Source organism: Kogia breviceps, chromosome 18, assembly GCF_026419965.1.
Source record: "Kogia breviceps isolate mKogBre1 chromosome 18, mKogBre1 haplotype 1, whole genome shotgun sequence".
NCBI classification, from domain to species: Eukaryota; Metazoa; Chordata; class Mammalia; order Artiodactyla; family Physeteridae; genus Kogia; species Kogia breviceps.
The window spans coordinates 14395664-14413977 of record NC_081327.1 but is presented as its reverse complement, the minus strand read 5'-3'; the positions used below and the strand labels follow the sequence as shown (position 1 = coordinate 14413977).

Genomic DNA, 18314 nt, shown 5'->3' with positions numbered 1-18314 from the left:
CGTGGCATGCAGGATCTTAGTTCCCGGACCAGGGATTGAACCTGTGCCCCCTGCAGTGGAAGCACAGAGTGTTAACCACTGGACCACTAGGGAAGTCCCCAATGGTTGAATTTTTTAAAGTTACCTGGACTCTCTCCCTCTGTCAGCTGTGCCTTTCTCGTGGGCAGGATCTCAGTGGTCACTGTGCCACTGTAAAGAGATTTCCCCTCTTCCTGTCAATTTTGGCAGAAGTTGGGAGCTGACTTTCCTTGTGCTAGCTTGAGGCACCTGCCCTTTCCAGAACAGTTATTGGTGCCAGAGCTTTGGAGTATCCTCTTGGGCTGGGTGTGACTTGTGTGCCCCCAGCCCCCACCTGCCTCCACCCCTGATCCAGGAAGACTGACATTAGGTGAGTGCTGGTCCGCAGAAAGAGATCAGAATGCCAGTCCAAGGTGGGATGGGTTCTGGTGACCTTGGCCAAAAAATAGGTGACGGTGACAATTGCTGGAGGCTAATTCTGTGCTGGGCGATGTGATCCTTGCACTGCTCCAGCAGTTACTATACTTTACAGCCAGAGTCACACAGCCAGTAGGTGCAGGCCTGATATTTTGCATAAGGCTGTCCTTCTTTACAGCCCTTGCTCAACCAGGCAATTGAAGGGATCCCTCCAAGACTCCAAAGATCCAGTACAGAGATCCCTGGCCCTAAGGGATTCCAAGAGGAGGGGAAGTAGGCCCTGTGGGGGTTTAACTGATCAGAACCCAAGAACATGTTCAAAACTATATTCAAGAATCCATTCATGGAGGGAATACGTCTACTTACTCCAAGTTCTTGACTGTGAAGTGTATTATACATATAATCTTGTGACTGAGAATGTATTAATGTCCTTGGTCTTCCCCACTTTCTGCCCTGTCTCTGTCTAACTCAGGTGGTCGGGAGCTGGGCAAAAACAGGTTAACACATTTGCTATGTCTTGATGAGGACCTGACAAAAGCTGATCAGCTCAAAACTTCTCAGACACCTGCAAAAAACTGTTCAGACCATCCATTCCACAGGGTAGAGGTAGTTAGAATAGACTGGTAAACCTAGCAGTTTGGTCAACAGTGACCTCACCTTTAATGAATGGTCTAGATCCAGGAGAGGTGATAACTGGCCAAGGGGGTGGCCCAGGAGTCGGTCCTTTAGGTCACCTTCTGAAGGCATGGACCTCTGTTAAAGCCTCAGCCGGTCTGAGAGAATGCACATCCTAAAACCAGTCCTGTGAGCTCTGCTCTGGCTGGGCTGGCTCAACTGGGCGTTACACTCAAAACATTGATAGTTCGTATAAACTGGGCACCAGCCAGTCAGAAACTGTCTGAAGCTATCCAGCTAAAGAATGAATCAGTCTCTTAATTCTTTTCTATGAAACATATATCCAAAAAAGTGAACAGAAAAATCTGTGAGTAGTTTACAGAATAATACAATGAATATCCACATAAAGGTTCATAGTCAGTAGGTCTGAACTAGACACACCCATTGTTTATAACCAGCAACTGTTCTGATTGGTCCTAGTCCTAATATTGCTAAATACTTGGACTCACCACCCCAGGTTAAGAAGCAAAACATTACCAGTAGTAACTTGCAGGCCCTCTCTGGATTCCTCGCGAACACAGGGCTCATTCCCTTCTGTAAACTAGTGACTGCTGCTTGAGTAACATCTTAACTTGTATGTCGGGTCTGGGTGCTCTCAAATGTCCTGTCATGAAGGAGCAGTGTCTATTGTACTAAGGTTGTGCATGTTTTATATTTGTTCTGTCTTTTCATCCTCACCACAACTCTGCAAGGTATTTGTGCTGTGATTATTCTTATACTATAAAGAAAGAAGAATAAAAGTAAGAACATCGATCATGCTTACCAGGTAGCAGCCACTGTCCCAAGGGCTTCATACCACTCCGCGGGGCAGTGGCTGATACAGTCTTATTGAACAGACAGGAAGCTGAGGCTCGGAGAGGAAGCCTGGCTTCAGAGCACAGTGTTTAACCAGAGAATGCCTGGGATCAGCCCTGGCCCCATCTTGACTCTCTGCACCCTGGGGCAAGGACTGTGTGGCTCTGAGCCCCTGGGTTCACATTTGTACAAGTGGCTGGTGACAGTCAGGAAGGGGAGGCACATGTGGCACAGGACCTGGCCCGAAGTCTGTGTGGATATTCCTTTTTTTTTTTTGGCTGCACCGCATAGCTTGTGGGATCTTAGTTCCCCGACCAGGGATCGAGTCTGTACCCCCTGCAGTGGAAGTGAAGAGTCCTAACCATTGGGCTGCCAGGGAAGCCCCTGTGTGGATATTCTGATCATTCTTGATGGTGTGAGCCTCCCAGCGGTCTGCCTGTCTCCTCTTGCCCCCTGCTTCATTCCCGCCTCCACTGTGAGGCCAGAGTCACCTTTCCAAATCCCAAATTAAACATAGTGCCCCTGCTGTGTCCCTGGCTTCTGTTTCCCTGTCTGTTCTTGCTCTGCAGATTCCTGCCTTGCCCACTGCACCATCTGTGCCCCCCTCACACAGAGCTCACAGTTTACAGAGTCCTACCAGCACCCAGCACTCACCTCACCTCCTCCAGGAAGCCCTCTCTGACCCCCAGCAGACGGCCCTTATAGTAGAGTTCCCTAGCTAGGATCCCCAGCCCCAGTTGGGCCCAGCAGTGGCCCAGCCCTGCCTAAGGCACTGCTTCCTCCTCCAGGCCACAGGGACATCCAGATGATCAGCTGTGGGGCAGACAAGAGCATCTACTTCCGCAGTGCCCAGCGGGTAGAGTGGGGCAGCCTCCTTGGGGGCTGGGTAGGGGGCTTGTCAGGGGTGTCCTCTGAAGGCCCTGCCTGCCCTGCCAGGCCTCAGATGGACTACACTTTGTCCGTACCCACCACGTGGCAGAGAAGACCACCTTGTATGACATGGACATTGACATTACCCAGAAGTATGTGGCTGTGGCCTGCCAGGACCGCAATGTAAGGTGAGGAACTGCCCTGGACTCTTAGTCAGCCAGACTAAGTGGGGCCTGGTTGGGTCTGTCTTCTCATGAGCACTCTGCTTTCCTCCCCCTGCTCACCTGGTTCCTGAGAAGATGGGTGGAGTGGTAGGACCCAGTGGGTGTTTCTTAGGAGCTGGGTTCACCCAGGCCTAGTCTCCAGGTCAAACAGAGGGTTCTCCTAGATCTCAGGAGCCTGTGTGGGGCAACTGAGGGCTGCGGATGTGTCTCATAAACTCACTCATCCTCGTTCCCTGAGCTCCTGTCTGGGAGCGACAGTGGGGGAGTCGCAAGCCCTGCCTTCGTGGAGCTCACAGTGCAGTGGAGGAGAAGATAGACTGACCAGACAGTGACAGCACAGAGTGGTCAGGGCTGGGATGAGGGGAGCCCAGAGGCTTTGGGGGGCCCTGGGAGGACATCCGACCCTACCTGGGGTCGCTGGAAGGGACATCTGAACTTAAACTGGGAAGGATGTGGAGGAATAAGCATGTACAAAGAGGTTCTCCATCTCCTTCATTTGCTCATTCAAGTTGGGTGCCAGGCACTCAGCTTGCTGTATGTCAGGGAGATGAATGTTAACTCAGTGGACACCCCAAGATGTAACCTCTGTGACCTCAGCCTGAGACAGGGTCTCATTCCCTGATACGGGGTTTCAGTCCAGGCGTCGGATGGGGGACAGGAGGTACTGGGGGCTTCCAGGGGAGAGGAGGGCAGCAGGTAAGGTTGGAACAAGGGAGCAAGAGAGGGTGGTGGGCAGGGCCATGTTAGCCACTTCTGCTCTCACCTTCCCAGAGTCTACAACACCATGAACGGGAAGCAGAAGAAGTGCTACAAGGGCTCCCAGGGTGACGAAGGGTCCCTGCTGAAGGTGAGGAGCTGGGGCCCTGGGTGAAAACCGTACACAGACACCCACACACACGGCACCCCTGTCTGTCTCCTGCCCTCTTGGGCCTCCTGATACCTGGGTCCTCCTTGGCACCTGATCAGAGGGATCAAAGGATCACATGCTGGCCAGCATCTACTCAGGCCTGGCTGACCAAGGATGCTTGGGAGCCAGGGCTGGCCCTGACTGCTCTACCTTTATTTACTGAATCCTTCCCCAAGTGGGGACATTTAAGTGGTTTCCATTGTGAGTGGCAATAGAGTGCGGTGGGAGGAATAGAGAGGCCTCTCCAGGCTTGCCCCTGCCTATGGTACCCAGGGTGAGGTGGGGACCTTCTCAAGAGCCTATGAACTAGCAGAGTTATGAGTTCAGGCTCCAGGGTCAGACCCTCTTACAGCTCTGCCTCGGGCTGACTGTGACCTTGGGCAAATGTCTCCTCTCGAACCTGTTTCATCATGTGTAAAATGCAAATAAAAATTGCCTCTATCACAGGGTTCTGTGGGGGAAATAAGTTCACGCACGTACAGCTCTTAGCACAGGGCCTGGCTGCCATTAGTACCATTGTTGTAGTTGTTAATTTCTTCACCTTGTTAAATGGGAACAGGAGCTTCTACCTACCACGGTGTGTGTCGTGAGGGTTACCTGAGTCCGTGTGCCAAGCGCTCAACACGAGGTGGTCCTCAGTCAGTGGGGTTGTGTGTTGAGACCCAGGCCTATTCCAGAAGGAGGCAGCCCAAGTGTCACGTGGGTCCTCTTCTCGGCAGGTCCACGTGGACCCCTCAGGCACCTTCCTGGCCACAAGCTGCTCTGACAAAAGCATCTCGGTGATTGATTTTTACTCCGGCGAGTGCGTTGCCAAGATGTTTGGCCATTCAGGTGGGTGTGCCTCCTTGCCTGGGACACCTCCCCACCTACCCCAACCCAGCCTTCTGACTCAGAAGGCCAGCACGGCTTTTCTGCTCTGCTTGCAGAAATCGTCACCGGCATGAAGTTCACCTACGATTGCCGTCACTTGATCACAGTATCCGGAGACAGGTGGGAAAGGCCTGGAGGCTGCCCCGGCTGGGCCTCCCTCTGGGAGTGTGTGGGACCTATCCTGCGGGGAGAGCAAGGGCTCAGACACCGGAACCCCATGCCCACAGCCTGCCTGTGCAGAGAGCTCTCTGAGCGTGCCAGCTTACTCTCCTCGGATAGTGCGTGCCCAGCCCTGAGTTCAAATCCTAGCTCTGCCACTTACATTTCCCTTCTCTGACTTTGTAAAAGAGAGATGACCCCATCTACCTTGAAAATCGTATGGTGAGAGTCAAATGAGATGACATAAGTTCCTTAGCACATGGTTGGTACCCAAGGAAGTCCCTTTGGGCGCTCTCTTCAGTTTATCAATACTACACTCCTTCCTCACAACCCCCTTCCTTGGGTCTCAGGGTCTTCAGAGCAGCCTTGGTTTGCTGGGATACCCTGGACCCCTCCCAGGGCGTAGACCTGACTTGGTCTGGAGCCCTGTGCTAAGCTGATGAGGGCTGTTTTCCGGGCCAGGAAATGAGGTCTTGGCAGTGATGAACCAGGTGGCTCTGGGGTCAGATGGCTTCCATATTCACTGTTCCTCCCTCTTCCACATCCCTCCTTGGCCTCTGCAGCTGCGTGTTCATCTGGCACTTGGGCCCGGAGATCACCAACTGCATGAAGCAGCACTTGCTGGAGATTGACCGCTGTGAGCAGCAGCAGCAGCAGAACGCGAAGGACAGGAACTGGAGCAGCCACCCCAGGTCCTGGCAGCCACCTGCCCGTCCCCAGATGGGGATGGGCATTCTCCAGAGGGATGTCTTCCTGCCCTGGGCCCCATTAGGAGCGAGGCTGGGGAAACAACCAAGGCCCAGACAGCCCCAGGCCCTGCCCTTTGTGCCCTCGGGGCCTAGAAGGGGAGATGTACTTCAAATAGGAAGTTACAATGATGCATAGGAGAAGGGTTGTTTTGGGTTGTTTTTAAACATCTTTATTGGAGTATAATTGCTTTACAATGGTGTGTTAGTTGCTGCTTTACAACAAAGTGCATCAGTTATATATATACATATGTTCCCATATCTCTTCCCTCTTGGCATCTCCCTCCCTCCCACCCTCCCTAACCCACCCCTCAAAGTGGTCACAAAGCACCGAGCTGATCTCCCTGTGCTATGCGGCTGCTTCCCACTAGCTATTTTACATTTGGTAGTGTGTATATGTCCATGCCACTCTCTCACTTCATCCAGCTTATCCTTCCTTCCCCCTCCCCGTGTCCTCAAGTCCACGCTCTAGTAGGTCTGAGTCTTTATTCCCATCCTACCCCTAGTCTCTTCATGACCTTTTTTTCTTAGATTCCATATATATGTGTTAGCATACGGTATTTGTTTTTCTCCTTCTGACTTACTTCACTCTGTATGACAGACTCCAGGTCCATCCACCTCTCTACAAATAACTCAGTTTCATTTATTTTTATGGCTGAGTAATATTCCATTGTATATATGTGCCACATCTTCTTTATCCATTCATGTTCATTGCAGCTCTATTTACAATAGCCAGGACACGAGAAGGGTTTTGAAGGGTAAAAGCAAAAGTGCTTGGAGAACCCATAAGCACTCTGGTGGGAAGCCCCAGGGGGCTGTGGGGACAAGAGGAGGCCCCCGACCCAGCCCACCCAGTCCACCGAGCCCATGGTGGGGAGGGAGGAGATCAGAGAAGGGTCCAGTGGAGCAGAGATGTCTTCTTAATCTTTTTTTTTAAGGTATTTTTGTTTGTTTTTTTTTAATTTTTGGCTGCATTGGGTCTTCATTGCTGCACACAGGCTTTCTCTAGTTGCGGCGAGCTGGGGCTACTCTTTGTTGCGGTGCGCGGGCTTCTCACTGTGGTGGCTTCTCGTTGCACAGCATGGGCTCTAGGTGTGCGCTCTTCAGTAGTTGTGGCACAGGGGCTCAGTAGTTGTGGCTCGCGGGCTCTAGAGCGCAGGCTCAGTAGTTGTGGCACACGGGCTTAGTTGCTCCGCGGTATGTGGGATCTTCCCGAACCAGGGCTTGAACCTGTGTCCCCTGAATTGGCAGGTGGATTCGTAACCACTGTGCCACCAGGGAAGTCCTATCTTAATCTTTTAATGGAAGTTATTCCTTCACTTATATCTTTGAGTTTCCTAAGCATATTTCTGAAGTCTTTATGTTACAAGACCAGTTTTATTTGGAGCGAATTCCTGTTCTGGTTTTTGATTTGGGATTTTGGTTTGGAAGTTTCAGTTGGAGTGGGAGGTTTTGAATTTTCTTCTCTCCGACCCCCGGAGCTGTCCCTATCTCTCTCTGTGTCTTGAGGCTTTGCATTGCTTCCCCACGGGGACCAGGCCTGACATGGGCCATCTATTTTGCAGTGATCTTGAGGTAATGCAGATCTAGGCACCAAGAGAGTGGGTAGCTCTTTGGCTTGTGGAGCTAAAACCTCATTGCTAACCCCACTTCCCAGAACAGAAGCCAGCTGCTCAGGACTCGCCCTACTATCATCTGCTTTGCTTTTTGTCCCATTGCTGTGGCCCTTGAAGAGTTTATCTTCCTTCTTGAGCCCAGCCTTTGTTACATATCATTTATTGTGGCAGTATGTTTCTAGCAGAGGGGGTGTGGCAGGTGAGACCTTCCAGCACCGTCTTGACCAGAAGGCAAGAGTATGTTCACATGGACCCCAGCACAGGGCCCAGCCCTATGCAGGTCCCCTCTACCACCCCATTTACGTATGTTTCTCTCCTTGCCGTCCTTTTTCCTGGCTTCAGGCAGGAGACATATGCATCCATGCCCAACGAGATTTGCTCCCTAAGCCCTGGAGAGCAGACGGAGGATGAGCTGGAGGAAGAATGTGAACCTGAAGAGTTACTAAAGACACCATCAAAAGAGAGTTTGGATCCAGGTTGGGAAAGGGGCCCTATTTTGACCTCTCAGTGTAGGGATCATTGCTGGGTTTTGGCCACTACTCTGTTTTCACAGCCTGGCACATATTGAAGCTCAATAATCACATCAGTCAGGACTTTTTCAGGGTAATAGCACCTAGACTCTCACTGGCTTAATTTGAAAAGAGAATTTATTGGTTCTTGTAAATGAAAATTTGAGAGTATTGGTTCAGGCATGGCTGGATCCAGGTAGTCAGGTGATGTTAAAGAAATAGATGTTTCTCTGTCTCCTGGCTCTGCTTTTCTCCATGTTGACTTTGCTCTCAGGCAGAGTCTCCCTGTACAAGGGGCATAGTATCCCCAGCAGCTCAAGGTTATAACATTCTAGAAAAGAGAGCACTTCTTTCCTAATAGCTCAAAGTCTTGTGTTCATGACTCATGTTCCTGCTGTGAGTCACCTGCCCATTTGAGTCACTGTGATTGGCCAGGCCTGAGTTATGTGGTCATCTCTGAGGGTAGGAGGCTTTAGTCAGCTCCACTTGAACCACCTCACCAAAGGCGAGGGGTGGGTGTAAGGGGGTGTCCCAGGGGTAAAACAGGGTGATGTTCACCAGAAGATAGACCAGATTCTCATGTTCAGGCAGAAGGGAGAGTAGTAGCTCAGCGACTTTATGAGAGACCAGGCCCTCTATAAATTTCTGCCCCTCTGCATATCGCCTTGGCTTAGGCCCTCATGTTACAAGATGGCTACTTAAGTTCCAGGCATCAGAGACATTTTTTTTTCACGTCTTTATTGGAGTATAATTGCTTTACGGTGTTGTGTTAGTTTCTGCTGTACAACAAAGTGAATCAGGTATATGCATACGTATATCCCCATATTTCCTCCCTCTTGAGTCTCCCTCCCACCCTCCCTATCCCACCCCTCTAGGTCATCAGAAAGCCTCAAGCTGTTCTCCCTGTGCTTCCCACTAGCCATCCATTTTACATTTGGTAGCATATATGTGTCAGTGCTACTCTCTCACTTTGTCCCAGCTTCCCCTTCCCCCGCTGTGTCCTCAGAGACATGGTTGAAAGAGGACATTCCCTCCTGGAATCTCCTGTACAGAGGAAACTCTTTCCCAGAAGCCCCTGCAGGCTTCTCACAGGTCCCATTGGCCGTGGTTGCTCCAGCTGTGAGAGAAGCTGGGAACAGTGACCAGCACTGGGTTCTCTTAGTGAGGGTAGTGGGCTGCCAAGAAGGAGGAAACAGGCAGGGGCCAACTGGATGGCTGACTGGTAGGCAACAGCAGTGTGAGGATTCAGCCTTGGGAAACAATCAAATAGAGAGTAAGCTCATTCTCTTTGTCACCACCCTCACGTCCAATCCAGCATCCTCTCCCAGGTGGCCACTTGGATGAGTTTGGTGTGAATTCTTATAGGCCTTTCCCTGAACATTAATATACATGTGTGCATATCCATAGGAAACATCTGTGTCCACAAATTGTATTATACTGCAGATATCATTCTGTATCTTTTTCTTCTCAAAACTATCTTACTGACCTGTAGGTTGGTGAATACAAAACAGTGGCCTCCCTCATTCAACCAGAAGTATAACCAGTGATTTTGCTCTGGGTGGACATTTGTGTGTTTTCTAACTTTACACTGTTGTGAATGAGGCTGTGCTGACCACTCCTCTGCCTCAGGCCAACTACTGGCATTGCTAGATCCTGGGGTTAATACACTTTTTTTTTTTTAATATTTGTTTTATTTTTTTTTGTCTGTGCCACGTGGCATATGGGATTTTTATTCCCCAACCAGGGATTGAACCCATGCCTCCTGCATTGGGAGCACAGTCTTAACCACTGGACTGCCAGGGAAGTCGGATATACTTTTTATTTTAAAAGAGAACCCCAAGGGCCCTCCAAATCCAGTTACTGCCCCACCCACCAGTCAGTGTTAAGCCCTCCATTTCCCCACACGTTTGCCAACTTTTGATAGTTAAAAGCATTTTAATTTTGGTCAGTCTTACAGGTAAAACATTATATCCCATTGTTTAAATTTGCACTTCTCTGACAGTGAGGTTGACCATCTTTGGATGTCTGTCGTTTCCTGTGTTGTCTCTGGAGAACTGCTGTTTATGTTGCCCATTGTCTCTTGGGTTGCTTATTCTCTTTTCATGGATTCCATATGTCTCTCCAGATCCTCGGTGCCTGCTGACCAACGGCAAGCTGCCACTCTGGGCAAAGCGGCTGGTGAGTCTGCCCGGAGAGTGGGATGCCTAGGAGCTGACAAAGAAGGGGTGCCCTCCTGCATGTGAACACTTTTCTCCTCCATATGTCTCCTTTCCCAGGAGAACCCCTGTCATCCTTCCACTCTCCGCTTAGACAGTCCTTCTTTCATGCAACACATATTTACTGAGTGCCTACCCTGTGCTAGGCCTTGCTCTGGCCCTTAGATACAGCAACCAGCAGGGCAGATGAGATCTCTGCCTTCACAGGCTCGTTGTCCAGTTTGGGAGGTGGACTATAGCCACATTAAACAGGTAAATTATATAGTATTTGGGGAACTGATAATCAGTGCTATGGAGGACAAAACAGTTGAGAAGGAAAATACAAAGTGTTGGGGGTGGTGACAATTTTAGGGTAAAAAGAAAAGGCTTCACTAGGAGGCCTTCATGTATTTGAGCAGAATTAAAGCAAGTGAGAAGTACAGATCCTGGGAAAGAATGTTCCAGACAAAGAGACCAGTCTGCAAGGGTGAGGGCCGTGAGGCAGGATCATGCTTATTAGCATGTTCCAGGAAGTGCAGGGAGGCCCGATGCCTGGGTCGAGGGTGAATGAGGGCAGAATGGTGGAGAAGGGCTCGGAGAGGCAGTGGGGGCCAGGTGGTGAGGAACTGTGTGTGCTTGCTGCGTCCCCTCGACACCCCTGTTGTCCTTCTCCACTTATTTCTTCCCTTGTAGCGCTGAGTGAGATGGACAGGAGGGAGAGTTCTGAGCCGAGGAAAGTCGTGTTCTAACGCAGGTGTTAACAGGTCCCTATGGCTGCCTGTGCCAAACAGACCCTCGGGGGCAAGCAGGGGGACCAGGGAGGAGACTGCTGTGATAATCCTGGCAGGAGAGGTTGGAGGCTGGACCTGAGGGGAGGGAGGAGTGGTTGGATTCTGGATGGATTTTGAAAGTGGAGCCAAACAACTGGATGTGAGAGAAAGAGAGGGACCAAGATGAAGGTAGGATTGAATGAATGATAATTAATTGAGGGAGGGGCAGGCCAGGAGCTGGTGGGTTAGAAGTTGGCAGCAGAATCCTAGACCCCGGGTTGAAGGGTTTATTTCAGGAACAATGTCTGACCTCAGATCAAAGCCTAAATGTCAGCTCTTCAGGGAAATCCTCCCTGTCATCAGCCCCTGCACTGCTGACCAGGTCAGGCATGTGGCCGTGCTCTCTCAGGCCCCCAAGCTTTCCCTTATCAGTGCATATTACAATTGGAGTTACATCCAACAAATATTCACAGAACACTTACTCTGTACAGGTTCTGTTGAGTCTTTTATCTGTATTGTTTAACCCTCCTGGATGTACGGGCTTTTCATATCCCCTGTTATTTCACAGATAGGGAACTGAGGCCCAGAGAGGTTAAGTAACTTATCTGGAGTCAAGCTAGGAATTAGGGGAGGTGGGGTCGACCCTAGAAGGCTGGCTCCAGAGCCTAAGTTCTCAAGCACCCACCCTCCACTGTCTCTCAAGCAAGTCTTGGTAGGAGGCAGTGGTGGGCAGGACCAGGATTAGGGTTAGGAGACTGTGGAAGAAAAGTGGCCATATCTTGGATGTGTTTGGGTGGTGTGAGGGACAGGATAAGAGGAATGAAGGAGAACCTCAAGTTTTGGGGCCTAAGCAGCTGCAGAGAATCACTGAGACAGGGAAGGCGTTAGGAGGAATAGGTTTAGGGGGAATGTCAGTTGTTGTCTTCAACATGTTTGCTTTGAAAGATCACTAAACATCCATGTGGAGATGTGGAACAGTTGCATATGCACTTCTGAAATTTAAGAACAAGGTTCGGGCTGGAAACAAATATCTGAAAGTTGTTTCTGATTGATGTTTAAAGCCACGAGGCTGCATGCGGGTCCGTGCAGTGTCCCGGGCCCTCACTGGAGTTGGTGAGCACTTGGCTAGCTGCCTGACCATCCCCTGTCACCCTCAGCTAGGAGATGATGATGCGGCAGACAGCTCAGCCTTCTATGCCAAGCGCAGCTACCAGCCACATGGCCGCTGGGCGGAGCGGGCTGACCAGGAGCCTCTCAAGACCATCCTGGATGCCCGGGACCTGGATTGCTGCTTTACCCCCATGAAGCCCGAGAGCCTAGAGGATTCTGTTCTAGATACAGTGGAGTCGCAGAGACTGGCGGGCCTGCTGAGCGAGGTATAGACTGCCTGCCCCAGCGCGGCCTACAGCCCCTGCACCATGACTGCCGGCGCAGGACCTGGGGCCTCAGTGCTCTCGTTCTGAAGATAAAGCTGACTGTCCCACTCCAGGGGTGTGAGAGGGTTACGAGATGGTAGAGGGCAGGGGGGTGAGCCTCAGACCTGGTGCACAGTGAAACTTACCAGGGCAGACCAGAAAGCGGGGAGGTGGGGTCGCAGGGGGTTAAAAGCTTGGGCCCGATGGCAGGCCTGTGCCTGAGTTGGGGGCATTTGAGCAGGTGAAGCCCTGGCCCTATCCCTTCCCGGCTGTGTAACTTGCAGCAAGGCTTGATTCTCTGGGCTTTGATTTTCAAAAATATGGTCATTTAAAAAAAAAAAAAGGGACTTCCCTGATGGTCCAGTGGTTAAGACTCCGTGCTCCCAATGCAGGGGCCCTGGGTTCGATCCCTGGTCATGCCGCAACTAAGAGCCTGCATGCTACAACTAAAGATCTTACACGCGGCCACTAAGACCCGGCGCAGCCAAATAAATAAAGAAATAAATAAATATTTTTTAAAAAGAAAGGTGACTAAGAAAAAAGATTTCAGAAATCATTGCACATGTGGCTTTTACAGTAATCCCATTCACAGGGTCTGGGCCCTAAAAGGTATTGAAACAACTTTAGCTCTTATTCTTTTTCAAACAAAATTCTTTTTTATTCTATTATATAAGTTTGCTTATGTGGCATAATATAAATAGTTATGTGCATAAATCATAAATATATAGTTTGATGAATTGCTACCTGTGTACACACCAATGTATCCACCACCCAAGTCAAAATATAGAGCATTTTCTACCTCTTGGAAGGGGATCTTGGAGGACCTCCTTGTGTCTCTTCCAATCAGTACCCCCAGTGAGGTAACCAGCATTCTTTTTTTTCTTTTTTTTTTTTTGGCTGCATTGAGTCTTCGTTGCTGCACGCGGGCTTTCTCTAGATTCGGCGAGCGGGAGCTACTTCTCATTGCGGTGGTTTCTCTTGTTGCGGAGCACGGGCTCTAGGCATGTGGGCTTCAGTAGTTGTGGCACATGGGCTCAGTAGTTGTGGCACACAGGCTCCGTAGTTGTGGCTCACGGGCTCTAAAGTGCAGGCTCAGTAGTTGTGGCACCCAGCTTAGTTGCTCCACAGCATGGGGGATCTTCCCGGACCAGGGCTCAAACCCGTGTCCCCTGCATTGGCAGGCAGATTCTTAACCACTGAGCCACCAGGGAAGCCCTGGTAACCAGCATTCTGACCTCTCTCGCCATGGATTGGTTTGCCTGTTCTTGAATTTCATATGAATAGACTCTTAGTGGGTTGGAGCCATACCTCTTCCTTATCTGTAAAGGGGCTGATGATAATGCAGGGGCAGCACAGAGTGAGCTCATCATGGCCCCAGCCCAGGCCCTGGCTCACAGGGAGCATCCAGCAGTGAGGGCTGCCATCACTGCCTACATCTTTACCGTTACTGTTGGTGTTGGTGGAACACCTAGCAGCTTGGGAGGGCCCTGGTTGCCACGGCTGCCTCTGATGGCTGTGCTGTCTTCCCCCACAGTCAGAGAGTCCCCAGAACAATGGCTGCAGGCCTCCCTCCTTACCACTCCTACAGAGGGAGTCTTCTGAGGCCGGTGAGCTCATCATCTACCCCCTGGAGACAGAGGTGACAGTCACAGGGACAGACAGGTGGGTGTCCTTTGCACCAATGGGAACCTTAGTTGGAGAGAGAAAGCCTCAGCTGGTAGGCACACCCTGGAAGAACTACTCTCTGCTCTCCCAGTGGGCCTGTGGGAGGGAGGCGGCGGGGGTGGGGGGTGAAGCCCGGATGGTGCAGGAGCCCAGCCCTGCAGCCTGTGCTGCAGCCTGTCTCCCTGGTTCCAGGAGAAGGTGCAGGGGCCCCTGGAGGCAGCAGGAGAGGTGAGGCTGTACTCCCAGCCAGAGTAGGTGCAGATGTCTAGGCGTTCTGGGTGGGGGCCACTTGTTTACTAATCAGTACGTTATCATTCCCTCGCCCCACCCCCGCAGGCACTGCAGCAAGTACTGTGCAGAGGAGGTAGAGAGGGCGCCAGGAAACCAGCAAGGTGACTCCTACCTCAGGGCCCCCTCCATCGGCTCGAAGGACCAGAGCCCACCTGAGGGTGAGTGAGCACCAGGCAGTACACCCTGCAGTAGTCTGTTCATCTGGCCAGGTCCCTTTCTGGGCACTGATGGTGACCTTGACTGAGTCTTTCTGAAGCCCAGAGTCTGTCACAGAGACAGACATGGTCCCTGCTATTGTCACTCTAGAATTCTGGAGCCCAACTTCCCACCAGTGGGAGCCCAGCTCTGCACCATCCTTGAAGTGTAGCCTTGCTGGTCCATAAAAATAGGGGGCGGGTCTTATCATCCCCCTTCTGCAGATGAGGAAACTGAAGCCCTGAGATCCAGAGCACCTTACCTGACTCAGGGCCCAGCTTTGGACTCCTGACCCCTCCCACCCTGTCTTCCAGACTCAAGGGAGTCAGAGGCTGACTTGGAGTGCAGCTTTACCACCATCCATTCCTCCCCTCCACAGCCAGACCCAGACCCTCAGTTTGATGTGACGCCCCCTACACCAGGTAAGTAGGGGCCAGATGTGGGGAAGGGCAGTGTGTGGGCCTGGCCAGGGGATGGTCATGATATATAACCACTGGCCCAACATCAACCCTGCATTTGGTGGCCACTGAGCACCAGTTTCCTCCCCTGGAAGACAGATGCATTAGCCCTTCCTTCTCCGCCTGGTGGCAACAGGGTGTGTGATGGGCAAGTCCAGCTTTCTCCACTGTTCAGTGGCCAGTGGCTTTTTCAGAGCGTCTGCCATGATTCATGGTGTTGATGGTTCTCTCCTGCCCACTCCCTCTCCCCGACCCCCTTCTCCTCTCCCCAGGATGCCCGGGTACCACAGAAGAGTTGTCCCAGCCCGAGGTGCCAAGCATATCCAACGGCTCCCTGCCCCAGACCCCTGAGCAAGAGAAGTTCCTCCGCCACCACTTCGAGACACTTACTGACGCCCACCCTGAGGGTAGGCCATGCCCCTCTCTGACCCCTGCCTGGGCAGCATCCAGGACTGGGCTCAGTGTGGGCTTCTCCGGGGAAAGGCTTTCCCTGGTAGGGCTGGCGAGGGTGCTGGGAGGGCGTATGTTTTACTTAGGGACCCAGCTGTATAGTTTCTTCTGCCTGCTCCATTTGCTTCCAAAGTGTGTGTTGTCTATTGATGGGGGTTTCTGAGGATCTGTCTGCTGGTCTGTGGGTCTGCCTGGGCCCAGGGCTGGCTGGCTGGAGGGATTCTGAGGGTACCCTCGGCATCTTGCCCTAGAGCTCTTCCATGGATCCCTGAGAGACCTGAAGGCCTCTGAGACCGAGGACGACTTCTTCAATCCCCGGCTGAGCATCTCAGGCCAGTTCCTCTCCCGCCTCCAGAAGACATCCAGGTGGGAGCTGGTGAACTAGTGAACCCCCACCCTGCCTTCCAGCTCCCTGTCTCCCCGTGGGGTGGGGCTGTGTGCCCTCAGGCGCCCCCAGGGCAGCCACAACCACCTGTTTTCCTGCCAACAGGTTCACCCGCACCTTCCCTTCCCGGCTGCCCCTGCACCTCGTGAAATCCCCAGAGGTCAAACTCATGGATGTTGGGGGGAGCCCGCCCAGAGCAGAGCCCCTGAGAGCAGGTACTGGCTACACCTGCCCAGGCAGGACCAACGTGAGTACTGGGGCCGCTTCCCTCGAGACATAGGGCTGGGAGCCTGGTGGCCTCATCCTCACCTCAAGGCTGTGCTTGCAGGTCATCTCTAGGGGAAAGGCTGAGGAGCCCCTCGAGACCCTGGAAGCCTGGTCCCCACTGAGTGAGTGTCCCCACCCCCAGGTGAAAAGCCCTAGCCTTCTCAGCAAATGGCCCTGGGTGCCTAGCTGAGCCATGGTGGGGATGGACAGGATCCACTCAGACCCTGCAGCCACCCTGGCTGGGGCTCCCTGTCCATCAGCTCTGAGCTGGGGTGTGAGAGTAAGCTGCCTCTTCCTTTCTAGCCCCCTGCCTCACGGGCCTGGCGCCCTGCATCCTGCCCTCCTCTGTGCCGCCCACAGACAAGAAGCCTCCGACACCCGCAGCTCTACCCACTCCAGGCCTGGCTCAGGGTGTCCACACCCCCGCCGCCTGCTCCTGCATGGAGGCCACTGCCAGTTCCTGTGCCAAGATACCATGCAGCATTTCCATTGAGGACAGTGAGGGCCCTGTCCTGGCTGAGCTGGCCAGGCCTCTGTGCAGGTCCTCGTCCCTGGGGAAGCTGTCCTCCCTGGGCCAGGACCTCCAAGTCATCACCACCACAGTGACACCCAGTTCTGACAGCGAGGGTCAAGAAGCTGCCCTGCCCTCCCGGGGCAACCATGAGGCCCGCGCCAGCCTGAAACTCACCCTGTCAAGCATCTGTGACAGGCTCGTGTTGCCCCCACCCCAACTGGAGCCTCCTACCACATGTGTATGGTCCCAGGAGCCTGTGGCCACCCAGCCCAGTGTCACGGTCACAACAGCCAGCTTCCTGGCCCCCAGCCCTGTGGATAGGAGTGCCCCAAGGCTCCACAACGCCACCTTTCTCCCAAGTTTCCTGGCCACCGAGTCCCTCAATACCCCTTCCAATCCCAACAGCCCCCCACTTCCAGAGGCCAGGCCAGGGGTCCCTGGCAGCATCGCGTCCCTCCTGGAGCCCACCCCTGGTGAGTACCATCCTTGGGACAAGGGATCGTCCCCTAAGCTCATCCCACGTAACAGCTGGCTCAGCTCCAGAGGTGGGCACTTGACCTGGCCACAGGCGCTGTGCCATTCATTCATTCATTGCCTTACGTATTTAGTGAGTACCTCATTTGTGTTGGGCTTTGTTCTGGGCCCTAGGGACGTGCGACGTGGTGGTAAACAAGACTACAGAGAATTGACATCTTAACTGGGGGAGACGCCCAGACTAAATCTATAAGGAAAGTGTTAAGTGTATCACAAAGCGATGTGTGCTGAGAAAAAGAGAAAGAAAGGGTTTAGGAAGTGACAGGTGGGAGCAGTGGTTAGTTTTAAGCAGGATGATGAGAAAAGGCTTCAGGAAGAAGGTGGCATTTGAGCAGAGACCTGCAGGAGGGGTGGGAAGGTAGCCTTGGGGACTGAGGGAAGCGTCCCAGGCAGAGGGACAACAGTTGGGGTCGGCCCAGCAACACTGGACTCTTTAGACCAGCTAAAAAGTAGAAGTGTCTTTCTCATTTCATCCCCTACACCCCCAGATGCGCTCAGTCCAGTCCAGGGCTGCCCTGGACACTGCGGGGAACCGAAGGGGCCAGCCAGGGTCCTGCCCACAGATCCCCTTGAGCTGAGCAATGTGGGGACCGTCGTGCACAGGCTGCAGACTACCTTCCAAGAAGCCCTGGACCTTTACCACCTGGTGAGCCGAGCCCCAGGGTCGGGAAAGGACTGAGGGGCTCCCTGGCACTGCCTGGCCCAGGTGGCCCCTAACAAGATGGGCGCCCCTTGCAGATGGTCTCCAGTGACGAGGTGAGCACCGAGCAGCGGCAGGCACGGACTGAGCTGGCCTCCACTTTCCTTTGGATCCACAGCCAGTTAGAGGCCAACGACTGGCTGGTTGGGACCAATGTGGCCCCAGCCCAGGCCCTGCCCAGCCCAGGCCCCCCCTCCCCACCTACACTGTGCCCCCTGGCCAGCCCAGATTTGCATGCCCTGCTGGAACACTACTCAGAGCTGCTGGTGCAGGCCGTGCGGAGGAAGGCACGGGGGGACTGAGAGCCAGCAGCCCCCTCCACCGCAGCCCTGCTGCTTCTGAAGAAATAGGTACTTTACGCAAATAAACTGACAGCTTGGAGGAGTGGTTCCTGGTGCCTGTTCTGGCGCATCCACAAAGCCCCCTTCAGATGGATGCAGGGAGAAAGGGTAGAGAGCCCAGGGAACTCACAGATGCCGCAGTGCCAGGCCCTGTTCCAGGACTCTGGTGGGGAACGCAGGACTGTTGGGGAACTGCAATAATGATGACCCCAGCACCTGGCTCCCACGTCACCTGTCCCCAGCCCACTGAGCTGCTGTGGAGTCACGGGTGGTCCTTGCCCAGTGGGGCCCAGCTGTACTCTAGGGAGGGGCCAGCCCTTCTTCCCTG

The 18314-nt window shown here is 53.0% G+C and overlaps 1 protein-coding gene across 5 annotated transcripts in view; it reads left to right on the top strand.

Annotated features, from left to right (window-relative positions):
• Positions 1-18031, top strand: part of WDR62 (WD repeat domain 62) — a 45028-nt gene extending 26997 nt beyond the window's left edge. For 2 of the 5 annotated variants that reach the window (XM_067019007.1, XM_067019008.1), the window contains 19 exons: positions 2694-2761; positions 2842-2963; positions 3771-3846; positions 4626-4737; positions 4833-4896; positions 5499-5627; positions 7640-7773; positions 9932-9984; positions 11929-12147; positions 13721-13848; positions 14188-14300; positions 14652-14759; positions 15068-15202; positions 15497-15611; positions 15736-15877; positions 15959-16019; positions 16201-16884; positions 17434-17591; positions 17684-18025. In XM_067019007.1, coding sequence (XP_066875108.1) covers positions 2694-2761; positions 2842-2963; positions 3771-3846; positions 4626-4737; positions 4833-4896; positions 5499-5627; positions 7640-7773; positions 9932-9984; positions 11929-12147; positions 13721-13848; positions 14188-14300; positions 14652-14759; positions 15068-15202; positions 15497-15611; positions 15736-15877; positions 15959-16019; positions 16201-16884; positions 17434-17591; positions 17684-17947 — 2885 coding nt within the window. In that variant the 3' untranslated portion in view covers positions 17948-18025. Of the gene's footprint in view, positions 1-2693; positions 2762-2841; positions 2964-3770; positions 3847-4625; positions 4738-4832; positions 4897-5498; positions 5628-7639; positions 7774-9931; positions 9985-11928; positions 12148-13720; positions 13849-14187; positions 14301-14651; positions 14760-15067; positions 15203-15496; positions 15612-15735; positions 15878-15958; positions 16020-16200; positions 16885-17433; positions 17592-17683 lie in introns of those variants that run through there. The other 3 variants (XM_067019006.1, XM_067019010.1, XM_067019009.1) reach the window with 3 other exon arrangements.
• Positions 18032-18314: the final 283 nt, after the last annotated feature.